Raw genomic sequence first — 27,512 nt, forward strand, 5'->3', positions numbered from 1 at the left:
CCGGGTCCAAAACCGACCCCCCCGAGCCGCAACACAAAGCCAAGCCTGGGCCGAGCGACCAGCGAAGAGCTCGGATGCTCGCCGGCACGTCCACCGCCTCGCCGCAAAGGCCCAGCCGAGGATGCCCACGCGTGGGCAACGCGCCCACGGGGACGAGCTCCGGCCCAGCGCACGGCCCCCCGGCCACGCACCCGCCGCAGGCAGAGCGTGTACCACATTTCTCTGTGGAAGAGCTCGGCCTTACGCATGGGAAGAGAGGGAAATTCAGTCTGCCAACACCAGCACGGGGGCCAAAAAATCACGGGAGAGACTTCCCCCTGCCATCCCCTTCCGAGATTTTTTTCTTTTTTAAAAAAGGCTGCGGCGTGCAGCATTAACAACAGCTTCCACAACACCAGCTCAAGGCATCGCGTACTGTACAGCGTTCGGTATTTCTTACTATAAGACAATAAGGAATTATCGACAACTGATAAGACAAAATAAGCTATAAAAAGTAACAATGTACAATCAAGATGGATTTCTTTTTTTTCCTTTAAAGGAGGCTTCTCTGGGGTGTTGCGGTGCCTGTGCTGGGGGTCTCCCCTCGCCGCTGCCCTGCTCCTCCCCACCCTGTGTGGTGGGACCGGGGGCACCCAGGGGAGAAGGCAGAGGCAGTTTTGGGGGGAGCACCCTCCCAACCCACCGACGCCGCTCGGCAGAAGGGCCGGGAAGGGCCAGAAAAGACGGTCCCTGCCCCAAGCTCCATCAACACCCGAGATCACCATGTCCCAAGCTCACTCACACACACCTCCCTGAAACAAAAAACAACAGATATTGCATAGTTTTGCTGTCAGCAGTCTTCAAACAAAAAGGAGAACTTTGTTTTGCTTTCAGAGACAGTGACTGTCCTCGGCTGAAGACCTGGGGGGAGTCTCTTCCCCGGCTCACAGCAAGCTCCCAAAGCCTTCCCCTGTGCACGCGATGGGCCGAGGCTGCTTTTTCAGAGTATACAGCTCAAAGCATTAAGCTGGAAGGGAGAGGAGATCGCTAACGAAGGGGCACCCTCCCTCCCGGTGAGGCGCGGGGACGGCGGCGGGCGCAGCTCGGTGGCACGACGCGCGGCAGGCAGCGGGGCTTTGCCCCTCCGGCGTGGTGCCAGGGGGGGTTCGGACGAGCTGGAGGCCAGCCCGGCCCCCAGCACGGGCGCTGCTGGCTCACCCGGACAGATCCGGCCCCGCTCCGCAGAAACCAGCCAAGGGCCTCGTCCCAGTTCAGCACCCCCAGGCCCTCCCCCGCGAGCATTCCCTCCCTTCCCCAAAGCAAGCTCCGAGGAAAGCGTGACTCCATGCATGAACACACATGAACACAGATGCACACACATGAACACGCATGCCCAGCTCTCCCCAGCCACCCGTCCCACCCTGCACTGCCGCCGCGACCCCAAACCCTCCGGCCCCGCATCCCGAGCCCTTCCCAAGCTGCTCCCCAGTGCCGTGGCCCTCGGGTGCTGCCACCAGCCCGGCCGCTCGCCCACCGGCACATCCTGGGGCACTCGGCACCCTCGGCACCCCCAGACCCTCCGGCCACGGCAGCCTCGGGGACAGCCCAAAGCCACGCCAGGTCACACTGCCCTGCGAGTCCCAGTGCTCTTTAAAGGGGGGTCCTTCCCTTCCCACAGAGCACCCCGCTATTCCCGCAGGGGTAATATTTTCTGGCTGCTCCAGCCCCCCTGGAGACCTCATCCTGCCCTGCACCTCCACCAGCCACTGGTGAGCCCCCCCCTCCACAAACAGGGGTGCAACGCCCGACCCAGCGCAAGAGCACGGCCCCAGGCGCCTGAGCATCCCCCCGGCTCTGACCTTACCCCCGGGGAGCCGCCGGCCGGAGCGCGGGGGGAAAGGAAGACATTTCTCCATGCCCTGCAGAAAAGCACAGCTAGCAGTTTAAAAACATTAAAAAAAAAAAAAAAAAAAAAAAAGAAAAAAAAGGGGTGAACAGCTTACTCTGAAAGCAGGCTGCCGAGGAGAGAGGGCGGCTCAGTGGGACGGGGAGCTGCTCCCTCGCTGGCACCGTCTCTCCCCGGCCTGAGCTGCTCCCTGCCTGCCGCAGCCCCTCGAAGCGCAGCCGGGGATGCCCCCGAGCACGGGACGGCGGGGGTCCCTGCGCCCGGGAGATGCCTCCCAGACCCCCGGGAGGGGGGGTTTGTGGGATCGACCCCAACATCGGAGAAAGACCCGCAGCTCCGAAGGGAGGGACGAGGTTAAAACGCAACTCCCGTTGTCGAAAACGCGACCGAGGGCCTTTTGTTCACAGCATGAAATGAGCTGAACTCGGCAAAGCGGCCGCGGATACAAAGAGTCCTTTGGTGTCAGGGAGGGAGGAAAAAATCTCAGAGGAGAAACCAAGAGTCGGGGAAACAAAAGTCCGTGTGTCAGTCAGATGTCCTGGGTGAAGCAACCTTAATGATTTAATACCTTAAAAAACAGATCTTCAAGAAACCCTCCCAACCCCAGACCTACAAGATCAGCAAAACCCTGGAAACCAGCCACAGGGACGAGTCCTGATCTTGTCACTAGCCAGAAATGGTGGGGGCTGGGGGGGGAGGGAAGAAAGAAGGAGGATGGGGGGGACGTGGGGTACAGCAGGTCCGAGGGGTGCAGCTCACGCTTGGTCAGCCACCAGGACCACGGGGGCTACCAGGTGCTGCCCAGCAGCCACCGCCTTGACCAGGTTGCACTTCTGCCACTGCTTGGCCACCAGCTTGGACTCAGGAGGGGGTAGAGCTGCATGGCCCATGAGGTAGCACTGATGGTGACGGGTCGTGCTTCCTCCTCCGCCTCCTCTTCCTCATCCTTGTCACACCATGTCAGCTGGCGGCTGACGGCGACGGCCTCTGCGGCGAAGGAGGTGAGCTCTTTGGCACTGCTCTTCCTGCGGGGAGAAAGCGGCTCAGGGTGGGATGCGGGGGGCTGGAGGGAGGTTGGGGGGCAAATATCGGGGTGTCCCCTCACGCGCATGCCACGCCAGATGGGTCAGGCACCAAAAACACGGCTCCAGCCCGAATCACGTGCTGCAACCGCTGCCCAGATGGCGAGAGCCGCAGCCAAGCAGAGCTGAGAGCAGCTCACTGGGGAGAGGAGCCAGGATTTGGGGGGCTGGAATGTGTCCCCCACCCCCACCCCAGGGCCACCCACGCTCACCTCTGCAAGATGATGGGGGTCAGCAGGGTGTTATCCAGGGCACACTGCAACGAAACGCAGCCAGGTCAGAGCCAAGCACCCCGCAATGGGGTGTCCCCCCACCCCGGCATTGGGGAGTGGAGGGGGGGAGGGGGGGCAGCAGCACTCACCCCCTGCACCCAGGGGTGCTCCAGGACCTGGGCCGCACTGAGCCGCTTCTTGGCATCTGTCACCAGCAGCCTGGAAATGAGATCTTTGGCCCCAGAGGAGATGTGCGCCCAGTCCTTGTCAGGAAACTCGTACTTCCCTTCCTGGATGCTCTCCAAGAGCATCACCTGGGTGGGGGGGTAAATAAAAAAGGGGCTGAGCTGGGAGGGGTGCTGCCAAACCAGCGGCGGGTTTCGGCACTGCCGGGGTCTGCCACGCACCTCGCAGGTGTAGCACGACTTGCCGTCGTCCCAGTCGCAGCTGGAGCTGCAGCGGCCCACGAAGGGGGGGTACCCGCTCAGCATGAAGTACAGGACGACGCCCAGGCTCCACAGGTCGCAGCGCTTGTCGTAGGTGGGCGCATTCTTGTTCCTGTAAAAATTTTCCACCACCTCCGGGGCCATGTACTCGGGGGTGCCGCACTGCGGGGAGAGGCGGGGGTGAGCCCCAAAGGACAGGGGAGCGATGGGGCAGAGCTGAGAGGCAGGGGGGGGGGTGTCTGCCAGAACTAAGGGGCTACCCCCTCCAAAATGAGGGTGCAGACACGGCCGCTTCCCGGGTTTGGTCCTGGCAGGGCAGATCATCCCGGCCAGGTTTCCCATCGCCACGCGGGGGATGTCACAGCCCTGCCACCCCGAAAAAAATAAAACCCTAAAGGGGTGCAACACCCCCCCGGACTGCCCCCCAGCACTGCCGCCACCGGGCCGGCTCAGCGGGGCAGCGTCCGTCCCATCGCCCGGGACATGGCGGGCGGGCGGCGGGGACGGAGCCGGCTCTGCCTGTTCCCCTGCCTGACGCGGGCAGGGCCGCCGCAGCGGGCGCCGGATCCGGTGCCGGAGGAGTTAACGCTGATGCGAGGCGAGAGCCAGCGGTCCCGTTCCCCCATGGTTCCCCCACGGCTCCCGGGGCTCTGGGGCTTTCCAGCGCACGTGACCCAACCTGCAGCCCGCACCGCCTCGTGACCAGGGGAGAGCAGAGCTGCAGCCAGCAGATAATCACCCCGTAACATAACGAGAGGCCTCCAAACGAGACGCCTCGCCGGCCTCGGCAGCTGATGCCACCGCAAGAAGAAGAAAAACACCCACGCAAGCCCAACCCGCAGCACCCTGCATGGGCTTCCACCCGGCAGGGACCACAGCACCCACCCCCCTCTGCCCCCGCTGCTGAGAACGGGAAACTCGGGACACCTCAGAAATTCAGGTCCTCCCCCTGGGGGAGGGGAAACGCGGAGGAACAAGGGGGGGGGGGGTGTTTTGGCCCCCCCTCTGCTGTTGGGCACCCCGCGTGGGCCAGGGTCTGCCCCCCCCCCAGCACGTGAGCACCCTGGAAACACCGTGAGCACCCCGAAAACAGCGGGGCACAGGGCAACACCTGCGCGGGGGGGGGCCCTGCTGCTGGTGATAAGGGGAGCAGGGCTTTCTGCAGGGGGAGGCAGGCTTGGTATGTGCCCCCCCCCAAATGTGAGACAGCTCCTTGCAACGCAGGGGCACCCCAGAAGCTTTCGGGGTGCCCACCCTGCAGGGGCTGCACCGCACGCAAGCAGCCCCAGCCCCCTCTCACCCACAACCGGAGTGGGGGGGATCACGGTGGCCCCCCCAGCCCCTCGCCTGACCCACTTCTCCCCGAAAGCGCAGCCTCTGCGCAGCTGCCTCCGCCGGGGCCGGCTGTTGCTAAGGCTCACGGCAGCCCGGGCTCTGCGCCAGCCCCCCCTGCGCTGCCCGGCCCCCCCGCGTTACAGAACCGCATCTCGCCCACCGCCGCCGAGGGGGGTCCCGCAGCGACGGGAGCGATGAGCAGCGGGGGGCTGCACGCAGCCCCAAAGCCTGGGGGAGCCCCACCAGGGACATTCCCCCCTCCATGGACATTCCACAACACCCACCCCTCCCCCAGGACACCCCCCATCGACATTATACCCCCCCTGCCCCATGGTCTGCACGCTTACCGGCGAGAGCAGCTCCGGGGTGGAAATGGGGGAGCAATTCCCCTTCAGTTTGATGCCACTTGCCAGGCCGAAGTCACAGATCTTCACCGGGGAGACCTGGGGAGGGGGGGAGCAGCGGTCAGTGACCCCCCCCAGCAGCCCCCGGGTACCCTCAGCCCCGCGTTCGCGCCCCAGCTGCTGCAGCAGCATCCCCCGCGGGGAACCAGGGCCCCCCCAGCCCCGGCACCACCCCCTGCTCCCCGCTCACCTGGTCCAGGCGCTCGCACAGAATATTTCCCGGTTTTAGATCCCTGTGAGCAATTCCTGGGAGGGGGGAGAAGAGGCGATGAGTGGAAAAGCCTGCCCCCCCCCCTCCAAGATTTCCACAGCAGAAGGTCTGGGGGTGGCGCAGGGACCCCTCCCTCCCCACCCCAAATCACCGCCCGCGTCATGGCGAAGGGCACAAATTGCTGCTGGCCCCGAGTCCCGGCCAAACCGGAGGAGCAGACTCCGCACCACGACAACACGACGCAGCCGGGCCTGACCCTGCGCGCCCGCGGCCGGCACCGGCCCCTGCTCCCTGGGCAGGAGGGGGGGGCAGCACCCCCCGGCTGGGGGGGGCACGGCTGCACCCCGGGGTGGCTCGGCTCACCTCTGCTGTGCAAAAAGTGCAGGGCGCTGGCGATGTCCCGCACCACCGTGCTGGCCTCCAGCTCGTTCAAGCGGCTTCTCTGTTGGATGTGGGTCAGGATGGAGCCTGCGGCCGGGCGAGAGCGGAGTGGGGGCTCGTGGGTGTTGGGGGGGCTCCTGCCGCCCCCGCTCCCCCCGCCCCGGCACCGCACTCACCTCCCCTCATCTTCTCAAGCACCAGGTAAAACCTCTCCTCCTCCTCGAAGAACTCGATCAGCTGCAGGATGTTCCTGCGGGGACAGCGGCGTCAGCCTGGCATCCCCCTAAAAAGATCGCGGGGTCCCCCCCTCCCCGCAGCCCCCCACCCCACACGGCTCCCCGGGGGAGGGCCAACGGAGGAGAAAATCGGGTTTCCAGCGACTGAAACCACGCGGCTGGGGCCCCCAGCCACATTCCAGTGGGGAGAGGGGCTTCCAGCGCCGGGCCCCGCTCCCTAATTGCTCGCAGACCCTCCTGGCTCGCTCGCCCCGCTCCAGAAACAGCCCCGCTCAGCAGCTCTCCGCGGCGGGACGGCGAACGCCGCGGCGGCAGCTCGGCTCGCCCCTCGGCACTGCTCCAACTCGGCCGCCGCGGCCCCGTCGTCATGGCAAGCGGCTCCACGTCGCCTCGGGATGCTCCCGGCGAGGCCACGCGGAGGGAGAGCCGCGCAGGAGGGCGGCCTGCCTGCCGCCCATGGGTGTCTCGAGCGCCAGCCCGGTCTCAGCCCGCGCCCTGTGCCCACGGTGGGGGATGGGGACGGCGGCTGCCCTGCGGTACCTGTGTCCCTGGCACAGATTCAGCATCGCCACCTCCCGTAAGACCCCGCTGCAGACGTCGCCCTGGCGCTTCTCGATGATCTGCAAGGCAAAGCGGGCGAGACTCAGGGAGAGGCACCGCTGCTGGGGAGGGACCGGGGCCAGCAACCACCGCGCCCCAACCCACCCGGCGCTGGGGACCCCCGGGGCCAGGCAGAGGCAGGCGGGGGATGCCCGAAGGGGTTAAAGAAGCAGAACAGGCTGTTCCCGGCAGCAGGGCCAAGCCGCTCCCTCCCGGGGCCCGCAGCCAAGGCGAGCTCTGCGGCCGAGCCCCGGCGCAGCCGCCCCGGCAGCGGAGCACGGCCCTTCGCCCCGCTGGGCGCTGGCACAGTGGGTGCCTGGTGGACGTGCCATGGGGTGAGCAGGGGGTCTCCACCCACGGGGGAGAGCTGGGTGGTCCCACTGACCCCCAGCCCTTTGGGGCACACTGAACACCCAACCACCATGCAGCCCTCCCCCTGCCTCAGTTTCCCTCCTTGGGCACCCAAAAGGGGAAGCCAAGTGCCCCTTGCGTTTGGACACAGGGCCTGTCCCAGCCCCCCCACGCCGTGACTGGGAGCCTGTGGGGTGCAGGGATGCGGCACCACCATCCCCAGCCCCAAAAAGCAGCTGGCTCACCCCCTGACCCCTCCATTGTTCGCGGGGGCACGAAGACCTCCCTGGGGCGAGCGGGGGCTGGCCACCCTGCCGCACCACATGCCCCTGCTTGCCCCAAGTCCCTAGACGCGGCGCAAGCGTTAATTTAATCTCGCGTCTGCCCTAATTTACAGGGATAGGAGCGTGGCTAAGGGGGTTGACCAAGGTCCTGCAGCTGGGCGGTGGCAGAGGACAGCGTGCCACCTGCGTGGCCTGGCCCTGCCCCGCTCCTGCCCCTCTCCATCCCCTCTACCCCGTGAAACCGTCGTCCTGTGCCAGCTCCGCACAGCCAGGAGAGCCAGGAGCCCAGGATGTGGAGGGCAGAAGGGGAAACTGAGACAGGGGGTGGGCAGGAGCCGGCTCTGCAGCCCCAAGCCGCAGAGCTTTACCTTCACTGCGTACTCCTTGTTGGTGACGAGGTTAACGCAGGACTGGACTCTGCCTTGGGCCCCTTCTCCCAGCACCTCGTCGTGCAGCCAGTAAACATCTGGCAGGAGAGAGGGCGGCTGAGCTGCTGGCCCCACCGCGGCACGGGACACCACGGCTGTCCCCGAGCCTGGGGACACCAGGAGGGCCCCAGCCCTGCCGCAGCCCGGGGGGGGGGACCCCTGGGGTCCCTGGGCAGCCCCGCTCACCTTCGAACCTGCCGGAGAAGCTGTCGGTGGCTCTGCAGTGCTGCTTCTTGTTCCTTTTCTTGGTGCTGGGGATGTCGATGGGCTGACTCAAAGGCACATCTGCGCCGGAGCAAAGCCACTGGCCTGAGTCACCCCCAGCCACCCTGCGCTCCCCCCAGCATCGCCACCCCTGGGACAGCCCCTCAACGCCTTCGAGGGAATGCAGAGGGCCGACATCCCGAGGTCCAGGGCACTCGAAGACGGGCTCCAGGTCAAACGCCAGCTCGAAGGGGTTTTGTTCCTGCAAGGGCCAAGAACACGAGTGAGACGGCAGTCGCTGGACCAGCCGCCGCCGCCCGCCCGGTCCAGGCACGCCGCTGGCCTTGGCACACGCTCTGCTCGTGCAGGGCACCGGCTCATGGCCCTGCTGCCAGAGGGATGCAGCAGAGCCGGAGGAAGAGGAGGAGGAGGAGGAGGAGGAGGAAGGGTTTGACCACGTCTCCTGCCGGGGATGTTGCCGCGGGGTCATGCCTCTGTGCCAGCAGCCCCAGGCCGGCACGCGGGCGATGATGAGAGGGACTGGGGCTGCGCGTACCAACCCAGCCCCGAACATCCACCCTGACCTGAACTACAGCGAGGGGGGGAGGACGAAGAGCCACAGGGCAGGACGGGCTCTGGAGCCACCGCACCGCGTCCTCCCACCTCCCCGCAAGGTCACGGGGGGCCGGAGCCCACTCAGCGCCGCTCCGGTGAGCGCCGTGCCCGTGGCTGCGTGATGCCTGTGACCTGGCAGGATCGGGCCCCGCTCCCAACCCTCCCTGCACCCCGCATGGGTGATGGGTGTGGGAACCACTGCCTCCCCCACCCCAAACCCAGCGCCTCCGCCCCCAGCACCCCAAAGGGGACATGGGGAACTTCAGCCCCCCCCGAGCCACCCCACCGCGGGACGGGGCAGTGCTGGGGGCACCCGGCCGCGAGGCGAAAGGGCCCCGTCCTCCGCGGGGTTACGAAATCTGTTTGGGTGGAGGCAGCAGCTCCCGGCGGCGTTCCCCAACCCGCCCCGGTGCCCGGGCCGGCTGCCAGCCCCAGCGCGGCGCGGGAGCAGCCAGCCCCGGCCACCGCCGCCAGAAACAGCCCGAGAGCGCCTGTTTGCTGCCGGGGCGGCTCTCGAGGGGCCGGGGGGTCCCCATCGCGGTGCAGGGATGCCACGAGCATCTCCCCCCAACCAAGCACCACTCCTGATGCCTGAAAACGCTCCTGCGCAGCGTTTGGCCAGATTCCCCCCTCACCCCCCTAAAAAAAGTCAGTATCAGGGTTTGCGGAGTGCGGTGTCACCCTCCAGCCCCCCCCAAGGCCCCCATGTCATGGCGGGGATGAGCGGCTCGGGCCCAAGTCCCTGCACCACGGGCAGGATGAGGCCTCCCGGGGGGGGGCACCAGGGGTGTACACGGGGGACAGGGGGCCCTGCCCGCTGCCGCAGCACCGGCGCACAAAAGGTTTGGGGGATGGGACACACAGGGCAGACGCTGCGCGGCGGCTCCGGCAGCGCATCCGAGGTGTCCCCCGTGTCCCCCCCGTCCTGGTCCCCAACCACCCGGGGTGGGGGAACGGAGGGGGGGATGGAGGGGGGGATGGAGGGGGTGCCCAAACCCCAGCCAGAAGTCCTCAGAGCAGGATTAGGTGTCAGCTAAAATAAGCCGGGCAGGTTTCGGGTGAGGTCCCAGCATCCCTCGCAGCCCCGGGAGCCAAACTAAACAAAGCTCCCACGAAGTTGCCCGGCTGACGAGAGCGTTTGGGGGACCCAGACCCCCCCCTCGCACCCCCCTCGCCTGACAGTGACCGGGAGGCACGGGGGTCCTGGTGCCCTGGCTGCAGACCCCCTGCCAGGATCTGGCCCTCGCACAACAGGTCCCGGGCTGGGCCCGGCAGCCCCCCACCCCCTGCTCGCAGACGTGCGGTGAATGAGTGCAGCTGGGGGGGGGGGGGGGAACATGCAGCCCACCCTCTGACCCACCCCACGGGGGACACCCGTGGGAGCTGCAGCGGGGTGAGCAAAGCCTTGCTGTGGGGGGGGGGGGGGTGTGTGGAGTGTCTGACCCCCCCTCGGGGAGCACCCCGACCCCCGGGCCGGCGGGACATGGGGGTCCTGCGGCCCGGGTTGGGTGGCATCACCCTGGGCGCTCCCCTCTCTCCTCGGGGGGGGGGGGGAAGGGGGAGGTCGCTGATGTGTGTCCGTGCCCCCCCCCCCACCCCGGGCAGGGGATCCAGCCGCCGCGGACCCGCACCCCAACCCCGCACCCTCCCATCCCCCCCCGGAGCACCCCAAACCCCTACCCCCTCCGGAGCATCACGGGGGCGGGGAGCACCCCCTTACCTTGAAGGAGCGGTGGAAACCGGGGATCTCAGATTCCTTCTGCACCATCTTGCTGCGGGCAGGGGGAAGGGAGAAACAAGGGAGGGGCGCGGGGTAGGAAAAAGCCCAACCAACCAACCAACAAAAACAGGAAAATAAACCGGGAGGGGGGGGAGGGATGCGGAGGGGCGGGCAGAGCCATCGGGGGGGGGCCGAGGGTAGGCCGAGACCTGTGGAGAGAGGAGACCGGGGGGGGCGGGTGTCAGGGGGCTGTGGCCCACACGGGGCCCGCACGGAGCCCCCCTGGTCCCAAAACCCCCCCGGCGCTCACCGGCCCCGCAGAGCCGCCGCTGCCGGGGGTACCGCAGCCCGCTCCGCTCCGCATCGCTCCGCACCGCCGGGAGGGGACGTGCCCCCGCCCCCCCCCCCGCAGCTTTATGGTGGCGGCTCCGCCCCCACGCCCCGCCCCCGCCGTGTGACACCGCCCCCCCGCGGGGACACACCCCCACCCCACCCCCCACGCTGCGCCCAGGGGCGGGGACCCCCACAGCCCCCCCCTGGCTGCACCAGGCGGGGTGCGGGGAGCCCCACGGACACCCCCTGGGTTCCCCCCCCCCCACAGCCCACACATGTCACGAGCGGGGCGGTGCTCAGCCGCGAGGCCTGCGCGCAGCAGGGGGTCACAGCACAGCCCCCCCCCACCCCGGCCCCACCCCGGCTGGGTGGCACCGTGGGAGCCTGTCACGGCGCGGGTGTCCCCCCCTCCCCTCCCCCCCACCCCACGTATCGCTTGACGCCGACCCGGGCTCAGAACGCACGCGCCGAGCGGCGGCGCCTCGGCCAATGGCTGCGCATGACGTCACCGCCTGCACCGCCTATTGGCTGCTCGCCCCCTCCCGAGCCGCCATCGCCCCGCCCCCCCATGCCCCGCCCCTCCCGGGCACCGCGTCACGCTCCGCCCCCCTCCCCGCAGTTCGGGTGTGCCCCCCCCCCCCCAAAGTGCCAGTGGGGCCAGAGCGGGGGGGTCGGGACCCCCCAAGCCCCCCCAAATCCCGCGCCCCTCGCAGCCGGGGCAATCAGCGCCCTGCTCTACATTAGCGCTGCTAACGAGGGCGCCCCAATTAGCGACACTCCTGCTAATGCACCCCAGGATGCCATTGGCCTTCTTGGCAGCCAGGGCACGCTGCTGGCTCATGGTCAGCCTGTCGTCCACCAGGACACCCAGGTCCCTCTCCGCAGAGCTGCTCTCCAGCAGGGCCGCCCCAGCCTGTACTGGTGCCTGGGGCTGTTCCTCCCCAGGGGCAGGACCCTGCATTTGCCTTTGTTGAACCTCATCAGGTTCCTCTCTGCCCACCTCTCCAGCCTGTCCAGGTCACGCTGAATGGCAGCACAGCCTGCTGGTGTACCCACCACTCCTCCCAGTTTGGTGTCATCAGCAAACTTGCTGAGGGTACACTCTAACTCTTCATCCGGGTCACTGATGAAGAAGTTAAACAAGGCCGGGCCCAGTACTGACCCCCGGGGCACACCGCTAGTTACCGGCCTCCAACCAGACTCAGCGCCGCTGATGACAACCCCCTGAACTCTGCCATTCAGCCAGTTCTCAATCCACCTCACCGACCACTCGTCCAGCCCACACTGCCTGAGCTTCCCTAGGAGGATGTGATGGGAGACCGTGTCGAAAGCCTTGCTGAAGTCGAGGCAGACATCACCCACGGCTCTCCCCTCCTCTACCCAACCAGTCGTGCCATCGTAGAAAGCTCCCTGCACGCTCCTGGCCTGTCTGCACACTCACTGCACGCTTAATGCACACTTACCGCATGCTCCTTGCATGGTCACTGCTCACGCTCCACGCTCACGACTTGCTCCCTGTGCACGCCTGGCCTCTCTGCACACTCCCTGCACGCTCCCTGCACACTCAACTGAACCACGGAACCACGGAATGTTTGGGGGTTGCCAGGGCGCTCTGTGAGTCACGGAATCACGGAATGTTCGGGGTTGGAAGGGACCTCTGTGGGTCACGGAATCACGGAATGTTCGGGGTTGGAAGGGACCTCTGTGGGTCACCCAGTCCAACCCCCTGCCCAAGCAGGGTCACCCAGAGCAGGCTGCTCAGCATCACGTCCAGGCGGGTCTGGAATATCTCCAGAGAAGGAGACTCCACAACCTCCCTGGGCAGCCTGGGCCAGGGCTCTGTCACCCTCAGAGGCAAGAAGTTCTTCCTCGTGTTCAGCTGGAGCTTCCTCTGCTCCAGTTTGTGCCCGTTGCCCCTTGTCCTATCGCTGGGCACCACTGAACGGAGTTGGGCCCTGTCCTCCTGACCCCCACCCTGCAGATATTTAGAGGCATTTCTAAGGTCCCCTCTCAGCCTTCTCTTCTCCAGGATGAACAAGCCCAGCTCCCTCAGCCTTTCCTCGTAGGAGAGATGCTGCAGTCCCCTCATCATCCTCCTAACCCTCCTCTGGACTCTCTCCAGTAGCTCCTCATCTTTCTTGAACTGGGGAGCCCAGAACTGAACAGATCACTCCAGATGAGGCCTAACTAGGGTGTAGAGGGGAAGGAGAACCTCCCTCGTCCTGCTGGCCACACTCCTGCTAATGCACCCCAGGATGCCATTGGCCTTCTTGGCAGCCAGGGCACGCTGCTGGCTCATGGTCAGCCTGTCGTCCACCAAGACACCCAGGTCCCTCTCCGCAGAGCTGCTCTACAGCAGGGCCGCCCCAGCCTGTACTGGTGCCTGGGGGAGTTTCACAAACCAAGACAGAATGTCTACAACAGAAAGGAAGACCAAAAAGTGAATGTCAAAAAGTGAAAAACCGACAGAGATTAAAGAAACAAAGGAAAAATATAGAACAATACAAGTAAGTACTAAGGAATGACACAAAACTCTTGAAGAAAACCAGATTTGAAATCCTCACACTTCACACAAACATTAAAATAAGGAAGGAGATTAAGGAAGTAAAGGGCAAAACTTATAACCCATGGCAGCAAAGTAAATCCGCTGCAGAAACGCAATGTAGAAAGCAAGGGCACTCTGGAAACCCTTCGACTTAGAAAGAAACTTAACTAGGGAGGAAGATTAAGGAAGTCAAGGCAAAACCTAAAAACCTGAGGGCAGCACACGAACACAGACATAGCAAGGCTATGCAAAAAGCTAGAGATCTACAGCAAAACAAGCAATACCCACAAATACAGGCAATGATTTCAAAAACTTAGCCTTCAACAAGATCTCAGTAGGGAGGAGGATGAAGGAAGTGAAGGGACAAACGAAACAAAAGAGTGGCAGCAAACTAAAATGAGATATAGAAAGACAATGTAAAAGCCAAGGTTCTTAAGGTCCCAGTATTTAATGTCAATGTCTCTGTATTTCAAGGTCAGGACTGCAACAGTTCTGCTGTCTGTGGACACCAGTGAGAGATGACCTGCTTTTCATTCGTTCAGGCACTGCACCTACACTTAGTCACAGATCTGATTTTTTTTTATGTTTTCCTCTCCAAGATGTAATAGACAACAGGGCACTCTTTAAGTGAAGTTAAATAGCAGTTCTACTGATTTAAATACAAAAAGTTTTCGCCTGTGGTACATTCATCCACAAGAACTTTAACACCTCTTGATAGAAGGAATAATAAGAAACATGACACTTTACCAAACTAGCTGCAGTGGTATTTTCTAGTTTTAAACAAAGCACCTGTGTGGAAGTTGCAAGCTCTCCTTATAGATTAGCAAACTTAGCAAGGACAAGACTGTGACAAGAGCAGGAGCTGCGACCAAGAACCAGTGAAAAGCAGCTTTGCAGTTTTGCAACGAGATAGAACGAACCGAGCATGCGCAGCGCCCCGGATGTAACTCACGGGCAAATGAGGAAGACTACTGAAAGAGATGAAGTAACGACCTAAGACCACCAGAGACTACCCAGGAGCTCTAATACACCTGCTAAAGGAGAATTGGAATAGATTCATACGCTCTCGGAAATATAACGATTAATATGCATATTGTAGTTCTATTTAACCTGAAATTAAAGGGTGTTTGGCGCACACGTTTGGAGGAGAGATCCCCCGTGTGCCCGGCGCCGTAATAAAGGACACCTGGTTAACAGCATACATTGTACTGTTAGGTTATTACCGGATCTGTGAATCACTCTAACCAGCGTTTTCCCTCTTGACTAGAAAATGAAAATCTTCAACAGCAGATAGCCCTGAAATAAGCTTCAGTCAAATCTGGACCCAATACAGGGTGTGCGTTATGATATGCCACAGATCGGGACTTGACTCTTCAAAACAATCATGCACTAAGGAAAATTTTAGGTTGTTATGTAGAGTTTTAACTCGAGTCTTGGCAACCGCATTTGGGACATGAAAGGTATCAGCACTACAGTACTACGTGCAGTAGAGAAAACTGCTCTTGCAGTTCAATTCCAACACCGCATCCTCAAACAAACTGAAGCTGCTGTGTTTGAGCAACATGGGTGGAAATCTCACCTGCCACGCTGAAGTGACGCTGGGGTATTTCTTCACCTTGTAGTCTCTTTCCTCAGGCTTAGTGAATCTCTCCCAGAGTCTGAGGCAAAGCCCATGGATTTCTCCTGTTTGCAACAGGGGATGTCTGAGCCGTCACATGGTGGTTTGTTGTGGGGTACCACTTGTACCCTGGATTTGCCTTCATAAATGCATCCCTGTACTAGAAAGAAAAGGAAAACTTCCAGTCAGGTCACTCATGAGAATGCAGTATCCACAGGGCAACACAGTGCACTGCTTGTAATGGGATTTAAGACAGTAAAGAATCCTTAAATAGCTTGATTTTTAACAGTTTAATCACATGTTTAGAGTCTGACTGCCAACACAACCGAACAAAAGAAATACCATGATAGGAAGAGTTGTATTTCAAAAAGCGAGGTTTCTCTTTACCCACCTGAGGGTCTATCACCCAGAGCAGGCTGAAGTTCTGATCCTGCAAACTGCTCTCCACTGCTTCTCTGCTCACCTTGGCGAACAAGGACAGCTGTTCCCATTCTTTTGCAGGTACAATATTTCCAGTTTTACACTGCAGTTTCAATGAAATGAAGACATACATTTAGCAATACATGCAGAATGATGCTCCCAGAACAGGCAAAGAAATAAAACCTATGACCAGGATTACCTCATTTTCAGCAACTTCGGATACATCATCCCCCTGTTCCCACCAAAATGTACCACGCTGCATCAAATCAACCAGGAAAAAAAATCTTCAGGTAACGCTGACCCACACACACGCTGTATCTTCAGAACCGGGCGTCTGTATGAAACTTGCACACTCAGGGCTGCGACCCCTCCCCCCTCACCCCTTTTCTCTCTCCCTCAGCCCGGGCTGGGAGCTCACCTCACCAGGGAAGGACACCAGGGAAGGACACCAGCCTCACCGAGGGACAGGGAGGGGAGAAGGGAGCAGAGAGAAAGGCAACACACAGGGAGGGGAGAAGGGAGCAGAGGGAAAGGCAACACACAGAGAAGCAGCTCTGCCTTCCCTTGCTCAGCCCACAGCCCGCTGGTGCCTGTGCCCGGGGGCTCCGTCTCCGTCCCCTGCCCCTCCCCAGCTCTGGGCTCCCCCCCGGGGCTGCCCCAGCCGGGCCCGGCTCCAGCGGGGAGCTCCCCCCCGCCCCCCTCGCGTGGCCAGCAGGCAGCACAGCCCCCAGTGCCCGCCCCACGGCCCCGCTCCCCTCACGGGCAGCCCCAGCCCTCACCTCAGCCGGGGCCTGGAGTGGATCCTGTCCCCGCCACACCAACATGGCCACCCAGCAGCCCCTGCCCCGGGCCTGCAGCTCCCAGCATGCCCCGGGAACCAACATGGCCACCCAGCAGCCCCTGTCCCGGGCCTACAGCTCCCAGCATGCCCCGGGAACCAACATGGCCACCCAGCAGCCCCTGCCCCGGGCCTGCAGCTCCCAGCATGCCCCGGGAACCAACATTGCCACCCAGCAGCCCCTGCCCCGGGCCTACAGCTCCCAGCATGCCCCGGGAACCAACATGGCCAGCAGCAGCCCCTGCCCCAGGGCAGGCCCCAGGACTACAGCTCCCAGCATGGCCCGGGGCGCCCCCCCACACCCTGCCTTCCACCCTCTGGAAGCCTTTTCTTTCTTTCCTAACAGCTGAGCATTTAACTGACTAAATCTCAGAGGTACTCTTGTTTCTTCTCAACAAAGCAGCCATCTCCATCTGCTCACATCTGCCAAGCACACATCCAGGCAGGCCAGGAGAGCACGGGGTCCCATCTGCTCCCTGTCCCTCACACAGCAAGGAGGGTGACAGCCACCAGCCCCTGTGAGCTGGCAGCTCGCCAACAGCCACCGCGCGAAGGGACACAGCCCCTGCTCAGACACCATGGGCCTCTGGAATGGCTTTCCAGAAAGGTACCCAGGAGAGGGACAAAGAAGGACCGAGCTTCTGCAAGATCAGAGCAGAATGAGAAAGCCCAGAGTGTAACTTGGCAACACTCCAAAAGTGAGAAAAGACACCAAACTCTTCTGAGGATGTCACATCATCTTGGCAGACCAGTGCCCTTGCCCACATGCCGACAGGACCCACCAAAGTCGTACTCCTGAGATTTTCACCATCTGTGGTGGAAAGCCACTGGGTTTAACTGACGCCTCCAGCCCTTGGGACAGACAGACAGACAGATGAGACGCTGTAAGGAAGAAAGAACCCCATGCTACGTCTACATCACCAAACGTCTCCAGGCACGTCAGACCTCAGCACGCTTCCCAGTTCCTCACAGCTCTACTTGGCTACTGCAGAAATAACTACTCCATAGCACTGCCCATGGCCGACAGCAGCCTGCTGCAAACTCCTTCCCGTAATTCCGCCCACTGAATACAGTCGTGTGTGCACACAGACAGGACCCAGGAAGGAGTGGCACAGCCAGGAACGGGATTTTTGCCAAACTTGACAAAGACACCCTGTGAAAATGACAGCCCTTCTGTCTGAAAGAGCAACAGCAGCTTTAGTAGCGGGGTGGGGAGGAGGGGAAGCTGAAAGAGATTCTGTAGCATTTTTCAGTACTTTCCCTTGGAACAGCTTGAATGAAATCAAGGTGCAATCATGCCTTGTGACTTTGGCCAATGAAATCCACTAAAACTTTGAGGAAATAGTTTATACTCTAAAAAAAAGCAACAACCAAACCAAACACCACAGTTGCATTTCTAGCAATTACTGGAACTCTGCTGACATAAATGTTGCACATTGCAAAGCTAAAGCACAGCCACACAGAGCTGTTTGGTGGTTGGAATAACCACCAAATAACACAAGAAGAGGAGAACATTTTGCAACTTCCAGCACTACAGCTGATTTTGATGGAGTCAAGAACTAAAGCAGCCACAACAGATGAAGGACATCATGTAACATCCATCATGTTAACACATGCAAAAACTTTAGTTACTGCGACGCTGGTTCAAAACTGGGTGCAGGCATGACACATCCCTCCATTGCTGCTGAAACCAGAGCTCCATCACTGCTCCAGGGTTTCCACCGTGTTCCTACACACGCGCTCCTGCACCTACCCAGCTGATAAACGATCCAGGACCATAAACCCAACCAGAACGAACAAAGAAAAGCGTGAATTTTAGTGGAAGATTTCTGATTTCTCTTTCAGCTGAACATCAGATGCTTCCGAAAAGGAAACGCTGGGGCAGACAGCCCTGTCACAAGAAACTCACCTCCACAAGCAGGAACAGTGACGGCTGCTGGCAAGCTTCCGTCGGATGAGTCGCATCAGACTGGCGATTACTGGAGGAAACCTGGAACAGGGAGAGGGGAGAAAAACACCTCTGGGTTACTCCGACATCATCCTCTGAAGGAATTGTGTCACACGGGACGCACTCGTTAACTGTCACAGCACATGTCACTAGCAGTCACATGCCAGCTCCTCGTTTTATTTCACGTTCCTGATTTCTGCGCTGCGTTCCTGTGCACTGCGCGGTGTGCAGCGTGTGCTGCGCTGTGGGATTCACTGCCCTGTCTGCTCTCTGTCGCGTTCCCTGTGCTGTGCTGCTGCGTTCTGTGGTACCGACTGCCCTGTGCCCACGGTCTGTGTGACACTGTCGGTGCTGTGCTGGCTGCTGTGCTGTGTGGGGCCCAGGGGGCGGGCCCCCAGCCCCGGGCCCAGGCCGCGGATTGGCCGAGCCAGCACTGGGTGGAGCCACCAATGGGAACCGCCCACAGTGGGCGGAGCCACCAACAGCAACCAATGGCCACCAGTGGGCACTGGCCACACCCGTCGGCACGGCGATGCCCAGGGACGCGGCAGCGCAGGCGCCGGCAGCGGGCGGAACGCGGCGTCCTTGGCTTCCCCGGGGCTGCCTGCGCCCGGCAGAGCCCCCGCAGCCGCCCGGCCCCAGCGCCTGTCCCCGCAGGCAACCGCCCGCCCGGGGTCCGGCAGAGGGGTGCGCGGGGCTGTTCCCGGAGGGGTGACAGCCAGCCGGCCGGCCGGGGTGCCACAGGCAGACGCGGGGCTCTGCCCGGGGGCCGAGCTGCGGGAGGGGGTGGGCAGGCGGAGGGGTGTCCGGGAGGGACCCCAAGCCGCGGAGCTGGGCTCTGCCGTCTGCGGCACGCACAGCCCAGCTCGGCGTGGGCACGGCCAGCGCGGCAGGGCCAGGGGCCGTCTGTGTGCCGGGAGCAAGGCTCAGTGGAGGGCTGGGCAGGGGCGGCAGCAGGGCACTGCTCGGGGCTGTCGGCGGAACCCTCCTCACCCTCCCAGGGACCTCGGTGGGATCGGGAGGAGGCCCCGGGCGTGTGGGTACGGCCCTGGTCAGCCGGCGGGACGGACGGAGAGGGCTTTAAGCGGGAATGGAGGGGTCGGAGGACACCCACGGGAGAGCTGGAGGTGAGCTCAGGGCTGCCACGGCGCTGTTTGGGACGGTGTGTGTTGTGTCCTGTCTTCTGTGGTGTGCGCTGTACCCTCTGCTGCGTGTTGGGTCTGCTGCATGGTGTGGAGTTTAGTGCATGATAAGGTATTTGTGGTGTGGATGGCATTTTGGATGGTGTGGATGGCATTTTGAACGGTACAGGACGCTATAGGATGGTAAGCCTTGTATGGTGCAGTGTGTGCTCCATGGCATGTATTGTGTGGTATGTATCGTGTATTATTGTATTTTGTATGGTATGGTTTCGTATCTGGTATAGTACGGTTTTTTATTTGGTATGGTAGGGTATTTTGTCTGGTAGGGACGGTATGGTCTGTACTGTAAGAATTGTATTCAGTTTTGTACTGCCCGTGTGGCACAGCGCTGGGCATGGTATGGGGTATGGTGCTGTGCTGTCTGCGTTACATTCTGTGTGGCGTCAGATTTTGCATTGCGTTCAATGTATGCACGGTGTGGTGTGTACAGCGTTTCTGTGCTGTGTATTTTGTACAGTGTGGTGTATTTTGTGGTTTTGGTGTTGGGGGTATGGTCTTGGGGATGTGGCATTGGGGTGTATGGTGTTTGGCATGAACAGTGTGCTATATATCGAAAGGCAAGTTTTGTTATGGTGTCGTATTGTCTGTGCTGTGTGGTGTGTATCTATTGTACTGTATGTGTTGTATATGTTGTGTGGTATGTATTGTGTCATAGAGTGTGTATCGTATTGTGTGCATTGTACAGTACCGTATTTATTTTATTTTTTGTATTACATCCTATCATGTATTTTCTGCTGTATTGTTTATTGTTTTGTGTAGTGTATTGTGTGTATTGTGTGGTATGGTAGGCATGGTACGGTACTGTGGGTATTGTTTTGTGTTTTGTGTATTGTAGGGCATTGTCTGCATCATGTTGTATGTTTCTAATTTGTATTTTATTTTTCTATTGCAATTGCACTGTATTTATTGTGTAGTATGCTGTTGTGCTCTATGCAGTGTGTTGTCTAACTGTTTCTATTGTATTTATTTTGGATGCTGTGCTTCGTTTTGCATTGTATTTCATATTGTATTATATGTATGGTGTGTAGAATACAGAATGGTACGGAATGTATGGTATGCGGTGTATTACACTGGGTTTTGTGTTGTACTGGGTTTGGTCTGTTCTCTGTGTTGTGTTGTGTGTATTGTGTGGGGTTTGATTCTCTTTTGTATTGCATTGTACTGTTTGTATTGTAAGTCTGGTGTTCTATTTTATGGTATGGCATTTATTTTATTATATGCAATGTATTGTAAGGTGTGGTATTTATTTTTTGTAAGTATTGTCTGTATTGTATGGTTTGTTTTTTATTGTATTTTATGTATTTTTTTTGTATTATATTGTAACATACGGTATGTAATGTATGGTATGGTAGTGTATGGTATGGTAATTTATGGTCTGACATTGTATGGTATGGCATTGTACTGTATTTTGCATTGAATTTTATGTATTTGATGTACTATACTGTATTTTATGTGTTTTCTTTAATGTATGTTACGGTATTTATTTTATTGTATGTATTCTATGTATTATTTTGGGTGTAGTACATGGCATGGTATTTATTGTATTGTATTTTCTAGTCCAGTGGGAATTGTGTTGTATGGTACGCATTGTATGGTATGGTATGTATGGTATGGTGTGCATTGTATTTTATGTTGTGCATTGTATCGATTGTATTCTATTTTATGGTATGTATTGTATTTTGCCTGCTGTAGGTGACCCTGCTTTGGCAGGTGGGTTGGACTAGATGACCCACAGAGGTCCCTTCCAACCCCTACTATTCTCTGATTCTGTGATTCTGTGATTGTATAGGTTGTACAGCCTGTAGGTACTGTATGTACTGTATGTTGTGTACACATTGTATTGCATTGCGCGGTGTGTATTGTCTTCTCTCTGTTGTGTGTTTTGTGCTGTAGGTACTGTAATTTCTTTTCTACTGTATTTTGTATTGTATTGTGTGCATTTGATAGTATGTAACATCTATAGTGTGTGCTATAGTAGGTGTTGTGTTGCTTGTGTTGTATTTTCTATTGAATGTATGTGCTCTGTGGTTTTTGCGTTGCGTTGCATTGCATGTACTGTACGTCATGCTATGGCATCATTGTAATGCACGTGTTCCATGGTGTGCATTGTGTGTGTGGTGTTGTATGGTATGTACTGTAGGGCATGGTGTTGTATTTATTGCATTGTGCGTACTGTATTTTGAATTGTATTGAATTCTGTATTGTATTGTGGGGGTTTTGTATCGTATTTTATATACTGTATTCTACTGTACGATATTTATTGTATTGTACGTATTGTAATGCATTTTGCGTTGCAATGTATTTTGCAGTGTGTTTTATGTGTGGCGTGGCTTGTACCGTACAGCCTGTAGTGTATGGCTTGCACTGGACTTTGGTTTGTGTTGTATGGCCCTGCGGTATTGCAGGCTGTCTTGTACAAGAGTGCACACAACGTGTGCTGTATTCCATCACAGATCCACTGGGATAAGCGAGACACGGCGGAATGAGTCCCACAGCTGGAGTTCTGAGATGGAGGGCTATAGGCTCCATTGTACGTGTTCTATTTTGTATTGTATCGTATTTTTTTGTATCGTCGTGTTTCTATTGCATTGTGTGTAGCGTGTTTCATACAGTATTTTGTGTTATTCTGTATGGTATGGCATTTACAGTGTTGCATTTTGTAATGTGCTGTATTTTGTACAGTGAGGGTAGGTAGGATTGTCTGGTATGCACTGCATGTGTGGTGCGGTTTCCGTGGCACGGTTTGTAGGTATGGTAGGCATGGTCTGGTACTGTATGTTCTACTGTTTGTCTGGTACATACGGTATGGTATGGTATTTTGGTTGTGGGTATGGTATGGCATTGGGTACGGTACGGTATTGTTTTGAACGTCTTGCGTTACATTTTGCATTGTATTCCATTCTGCGTTGCATTTGTTGTATGTGTGAGGCATGGTATGGTACATACAGTGTTTTGTTTTGTAAGGTGTGGTGTCTTTTGTACTATGCAGTGGGTACGGTGTGATGCTGTGGGTATGGTATGGTACGGTATGCCATTGTATGGTCCTTAGGGTAAGCTACGGCATTGAGGTGTCTATGGTATGTATGGCTTTGTTTGGCGTGTATGGTATTGTATGCATGGTAGGTATGGTATTGACACAGGAGAAGAGTCAGAGATCACTCAGATCTGAGCTAGCAGTTAATTCATTCAGTTCTAATCACTACATTTCGGTATGCAAAATATTTAATAAAATACAGAAGGACTGGTGGTCAATACTCTGCTATCATCTGCTACACTGGAAGTCAGTATGGGAAACAACGACTATTGCGTAAGCTTACTAAGTGTATCTTAAATGTCACATGCATGCACAAAATGTCACTTACCAAGCCACCGGTGTGTGGGGTCAGGTCAGGGACCTCTCAGCCCCGAGGAGTGACCTTGGGAGATCCAGGGGAGGTCACGGCCATGCAGCCAGCTGCTGTGGAGGGAGAGCTCAGCGGACCCTGATGACTGCAGATACTTAACGGCATAAAGTGGTTGATTTGTGGTCAGATTTTCTGCTGCGTTCATGCAGTTTCGGTCCCTTCTCAGGCAAGTCTCCAGCCAAACCACTTTTTTTGGTTTGGGTGCTGAGCTCCCACTGACCGCTCACACAACAGGAGTAACTTTGGCCAGGCCGACTTGCTGAGCATCTGCGTGGACCAGAGTTCAGTTAGGTCAGACAGGAGGAGGGCATCCGTCACAGGTAGGGATGGTGTGGTCTGGTGTGGTGTGGTAGGGTACGGTATGGCACTGTATGGTACAGCATGGAAATGTATGGTACAGCATGGTATGGTACAATATGGCATGGCACTGTATGGTATTTTGCTTTGTGTTATACGCATTGCATTATAGTTTGCATTGGGTTGTATGTATTGTATGATATTTTGCACTGTATGGTACGGTATTAATTGTATTTCATGCATTGTGTGTGTTGTGTTGTACACACTGTATTGTATGGTGTGGCAGTTATTGTTTTGTATTGTGTTCTGTGGCATATTGAATGTCTTTGTGTTGTATTTTGTACCGTATGGTATGTATTCTACAGAGTGTATTGCACTGTGTATCGTATGTATCATATGACGTTATCGTATTTATTGTATGTATTGTATTGTATTGCACTGTTTGTGCTCTTGGATTGTATCTACTGTACTGTATGCGTTGTATTTTATGAACCGTGTGGTATTGTAGGGTATGGTATGTACGTAGCTTACTCTATGCAGTGAATTGTATGTACTGCACTGCATTGTCCTGTATGGTATGTATTTCATGATATGTATTGTATGGTACGGAATGTTGTGCTATGTACCGTGTGCTACATATGGTATGGTGTGTCTTGTATGGCATGTATGGTACGTATAGTGTTCTGTATTGTATGTAATGCATTTTGTGTTGTTTGCACTGCACTGTATATTTTGTGTTGTTTAGTGAATGACATGGAATGTATGGTATGTGTTGTGTTGTAAGGGATGGTATTTATTGTACCGTATCTGTGCATTTTCATGTCCTGTGTGGTATTTTGTTATTTTACGTATTGTGTTATCATACAGTATTTTTTAAATTTGATGTATTCCACTGTGCATTCTATAGTATTCTGTGCATTGTATTTTGCATTGCTTTGGTATTGTATTGAAAAAACGGTACTGTGTTTTGTATTGTTTTGTATTGTCTTGTATGTACTGTATACCATATTGTAGGTATTGTATTGCATGTATTGTATTTTTTCTTGCATTGCCTTGTGTGTATTGTATGTGTCCTGTCCTAATGTATGGTATAGTATTTATAACAGTTTATTCATTCTAGAGTATTTAGTTTTCTAAGGTATTTTGTTTTATAATATGTTGCATGTAGTTTACTCTATGTAGAGTATGCATTGCACTGTACAGTATGTATTGTATAGTATTTATTGTTTTGCAGCTATTGTGGGTATTGTGGGTATGGTAGGTATGGGACTGCGCTATACAGTTTATTATTGTCTGTATTGTATTGTACCCTGAACGGGATGAACCTTTTCCAGAACCACCCAATGCTCCTGCAGACCCTGCAGCCCTGGGTCCATCAGGAGCTGGAGCAGATCTTTGACAACAGGGGGTTGGAGGCAGCCATGGTGGAAGACACCATCATGGCCACGTTGACCAAGATGCCCCCGGCCCCGCTGCCTCCTGAGGAGGGTCTCTGCCTCCCCCGGGAGCCCTGCGATATCCGGCACAGACGAGCTCCTCGGCACCTCATCCACCGCTGTTGGTGGGCACCCGCCAGCCACCCCGCTGCTCCTGCTGCCATCCCCACGGAGCAAGAAGAGCCCCAGGAGGAGTCCAGGGAGGCTGTGCCCAGGCTCTCCACTTCCAACCGGGACAGGGAACTCTCCTGGGGGGCCACGGCCACCCTGAAAGATGAGCACCAGCAGCTCTGAGGACTCTCCAGCCAACAAGAGGCCAGCACCACACCAGGGACACTGGAGGGGCCCTCACCAGACGACCAAACCGGGACTGGGCCATCAGCTGCGGCACGCGCTGGCCCTCAAGGGCTCCCAGCCCCCCAGATGCAATTATCCGAATAAAAAAATTTCATTAAAACGACAGAAAAAGCCTCAGTGTTACCAACAGTGCAGATGGCATTGCTGTCTTCACCCTTTTTAGCTTTCTTTTACAGGGAGGGGTGGGATGTGAATACTGAGGGGTCCTTCTCTGTGTGCCAGGCAGTGTTTTGTTGTTCTCCCCCAAGGCAAATGCTGCTCAGCTCCGGGCCTGCAGCTCTCGGCTGGTCCCTGGGCCAGTGTCTCCAGCCCAGGGGTCTCCAGGGCCAGCCCGTGCCTCATCGCTCACCACCCAGCCCATCCCCCTCTTCCCCACACCCTCTGCCCCCACATCTCGGGGCACTGCTCCCCAACCAGCCTGCACTGCTGGGTGCAGCCTCGCGACGGTGGCACCCAAACCCCAGCTCCTGCACGGAGTCATGACGTGGTGCTGCTCTCTGCACCAGCCCAGGGTCACACCCTGCCCCAACAGAGCCCCAACAAGTGCAGCCCAGGAAGCGCAGAGTCCTGCCCCTGGGGAGGGACAACACCAGGCACCAGCACACGCAGCAGGCTGCCCGGTGGGGAAAAGCCAGGGAGAGGTGCCCGTGCTGCTGCCCTCCAGCCAGCCTTGGTGCCACCAGCATTGCTTCTCCTCTGTGGAGAAAGGGCCCGGCATGGGCAGATGCTCGGCAGATGGATGCTGGGCAGCTGAGTGCACTGCAATAGTCTGGTTTGGAGAAAAAGAGCCTGAGGGGCCACCTCACCACTCTCCACAGCTTCCCGAGGAGAGGATGTGCAGAGGGAGGTGCTGAGCTCTTCTCCTGGGGATCCAGCGACAGGATGCGTGGGAATGAGACGGAGGAAGAGGAAGGCAGAGGAGGAGGGAAGAGGAACAGGAGAAAAAGGAGGAATGAGAGAAAGAGGAGGAAAAACAAGGCAAAGAAGAACAGAAGTAGCAGGATGTGGAAGAACAGGAGAAAGAGGAAGAGGATGATGAAGAACCAGAGGAGGAGGAGTAGGAGGAGGAAAAGCAGAAGGAAGAACAGAGAAGAGAAAGAGGAGGAGAAGGAGGTCAAAACATCTTCAGATTCACTCTAGAGTGGCAGCACATCAAAATCCTTGGAGGAAACACATTCTGCATTTGTTTGTCCATGGGCATTCGCTAACCCCAAGCCTACTGGGGAAGCCGTTACTCACGGGAGTCATTCAGCGCCGTGGCCATCGCTCCTCTGGGCACAGACAGGAAAGCTCTGGGTGACAAAGGCTCTCAGGTCGCGCTCCAGAAACAGCAGAGCAGCACCAGAAGATCCCCAGCACCTGATCACACAGACACAATTCCAACTCAGTGACACCATTACTGAAAACAAAACACCCAGAGCAGCACCTGCCATTACAACTCCTTCAGGGCAGCTTCAGCTGCTGCAGAGCTGCAGGCTGACGACCTTCCCACCGCTGCCACAGGCCCCCACAGCAATAACGACCAGCAAAAAGCACCTCTGCCCGCGGCCCACACCCACCCAGCCTCCAGCGGCAGCACAGCTCAGCCCGCAGCTCTGAGGCACCGACCAGCCTGTGCTCACAGCCCGTGCCACCCACGGGACGGTCTGTGCAGAGTCAGCTCACCATGGCCTGCGAGAGAGGGGGGGGGGGGGGGGGGGGGAGAGAAAACTCTGGGGAAAAGGGAAGGTGTGGGCAGGAAACCAGAAATCCCTGACAGGGCTGGGAGGAGAGGCCCGGGCCCCCTGTGCCTGCCCACTGGCCACAGCTGAGCCAATCAGCGGAGCTGTGAGGACAGGCCCGGACTGCCTGTGCCCGCCCACTAGCCATGGCTGAGCCAATCAGCGGAGCTGTGAGGACAGGCCTGGGGCTGCCTTTGCCCGCCCACTGGCCATGGCTGAGCCAATCAGCGGAGCTGTGAGGAGAGGCCCGGGCTGTCTGTGCCCGCCCACCAGCCACAGCTGAGCCAATCAGTGGAGCCGGAGGCGGTCTGTCAGTCCCAGCCGGGCTGGGGCAGGGCTGGGGGGGGGCAGAGGCTGAGGGGCCTGAGGAGAAAGAGGTGAGAGATGGGGGGGGGGGGGGGGGGGGCAGCCGGGGCGAGGGAGAGCAGGGCTGGGGCAGGGCCGGGCTGGGGGAGCAGCAGCAGCAGCAGCAGCAGCAGCAGCAGCAACAGCAGCAGCAGCAGCAGCAGGGATCTCCCCGTGCGGAGGGGCCGGGGGAGGGAGCTGGAGCCCTTCTCCCCCCAGGCCCGGCCATGGCCCCGTTCCCAGCCCTGCGCCCCAGGGCTCAGCTGGTGGTGACAGACCGGGGCCTCTGCTGTCCCCAGGCTGTCGTGTGGGGCTCGTGCTCGTGGAGCACCCCTCTCTGCTGACAGCCTGTCATAAACGGGGATTTCCAGACATGGGAGTGGTTTCTCCCTCCTGGTGGGAGCACGCCCCAGGGCTGAGCTGTCAGAGAAGCCAGTGGGGAGCGCTCCTGGCTGGATGCGGCTCCCTTGGCAGATGTTTGTGCCTGAGTCTCGGCCCCAAGGTCTGATTTGTGCCTTTCCCCCCACCCAAGCTGTGCTGCCAGCTCTTGGGAAATGGGGGTACCGAGGGTGGGTGGATTTATAACAGCCGGGATGCTCCAGTCAGCCTGTCAGGGATTTTTTACTTCCTGGTTCCTGCAATAACAGTGAGATT

The 27,512-nt window shown here is 58.2% G+C and overlaps 1 protein-coding gene across 1 annotated transcript in view; it reads right to left on the bottom strand.

The window, feature by feature from the left end:
• Positions 1-2,640: 2,640 nt before the first annotated feature.
• LOC142360181 (MAP kinase-interacting serine/threonine-protein kinase 2-like) overlaps positions 2,641-27,512 on the bottom strand; it is a 28,175-nt gene continuing 3,303 nt past the window's right edge. Inside the window, 12 exon segments of the mRNA XM_075412419.1 lie at positions 2,641-2,759; positions 2,762-2,910; positions 3,180-3,223; positions 3,329-3,493; positions 3,587-3,787; positions 5,308-5,403; positions 5,555-5,610; positions 5,939-6,043; positions 6,133-6,206; positions 6,733-6,812; positions 7,796-7,893; positions 8,042-8,230. Coding sequence (XP_075268534.1) covers positions 2,641-2,759; positions 2,762-2,910; positions 3,180-3,223; positions 3,329-3,493; positions 3,587-3,787; positions 5,308-5,403; positions 5,555-5,610; positions 5,939-6,043; positions 6,133-6,206; positions 6,733-6,812; positions 7,796-7,893; positions 8,042-8,230 — 1,376 coding nt within the window.

This window comes from Opisthocomus hoazin, unplaced genomic scaffold (genome assembly GCF_030867145.1).
Source record: "Opisthocomus hoazin isolate bOpiHoa1 unplaced genomic scaffold, bOpiHoa1.hap1 HAP1_SCAFFOLD_53, whole genome shotgun sequence".
Taxonomy (NCBI): domain Eukaryota; kingdom Metazoa; phylum Chordata; class Aves; order Opisthocomiformes; family Opisthocomidae; genus Opisthocomus; species Opisthocomus hoazin.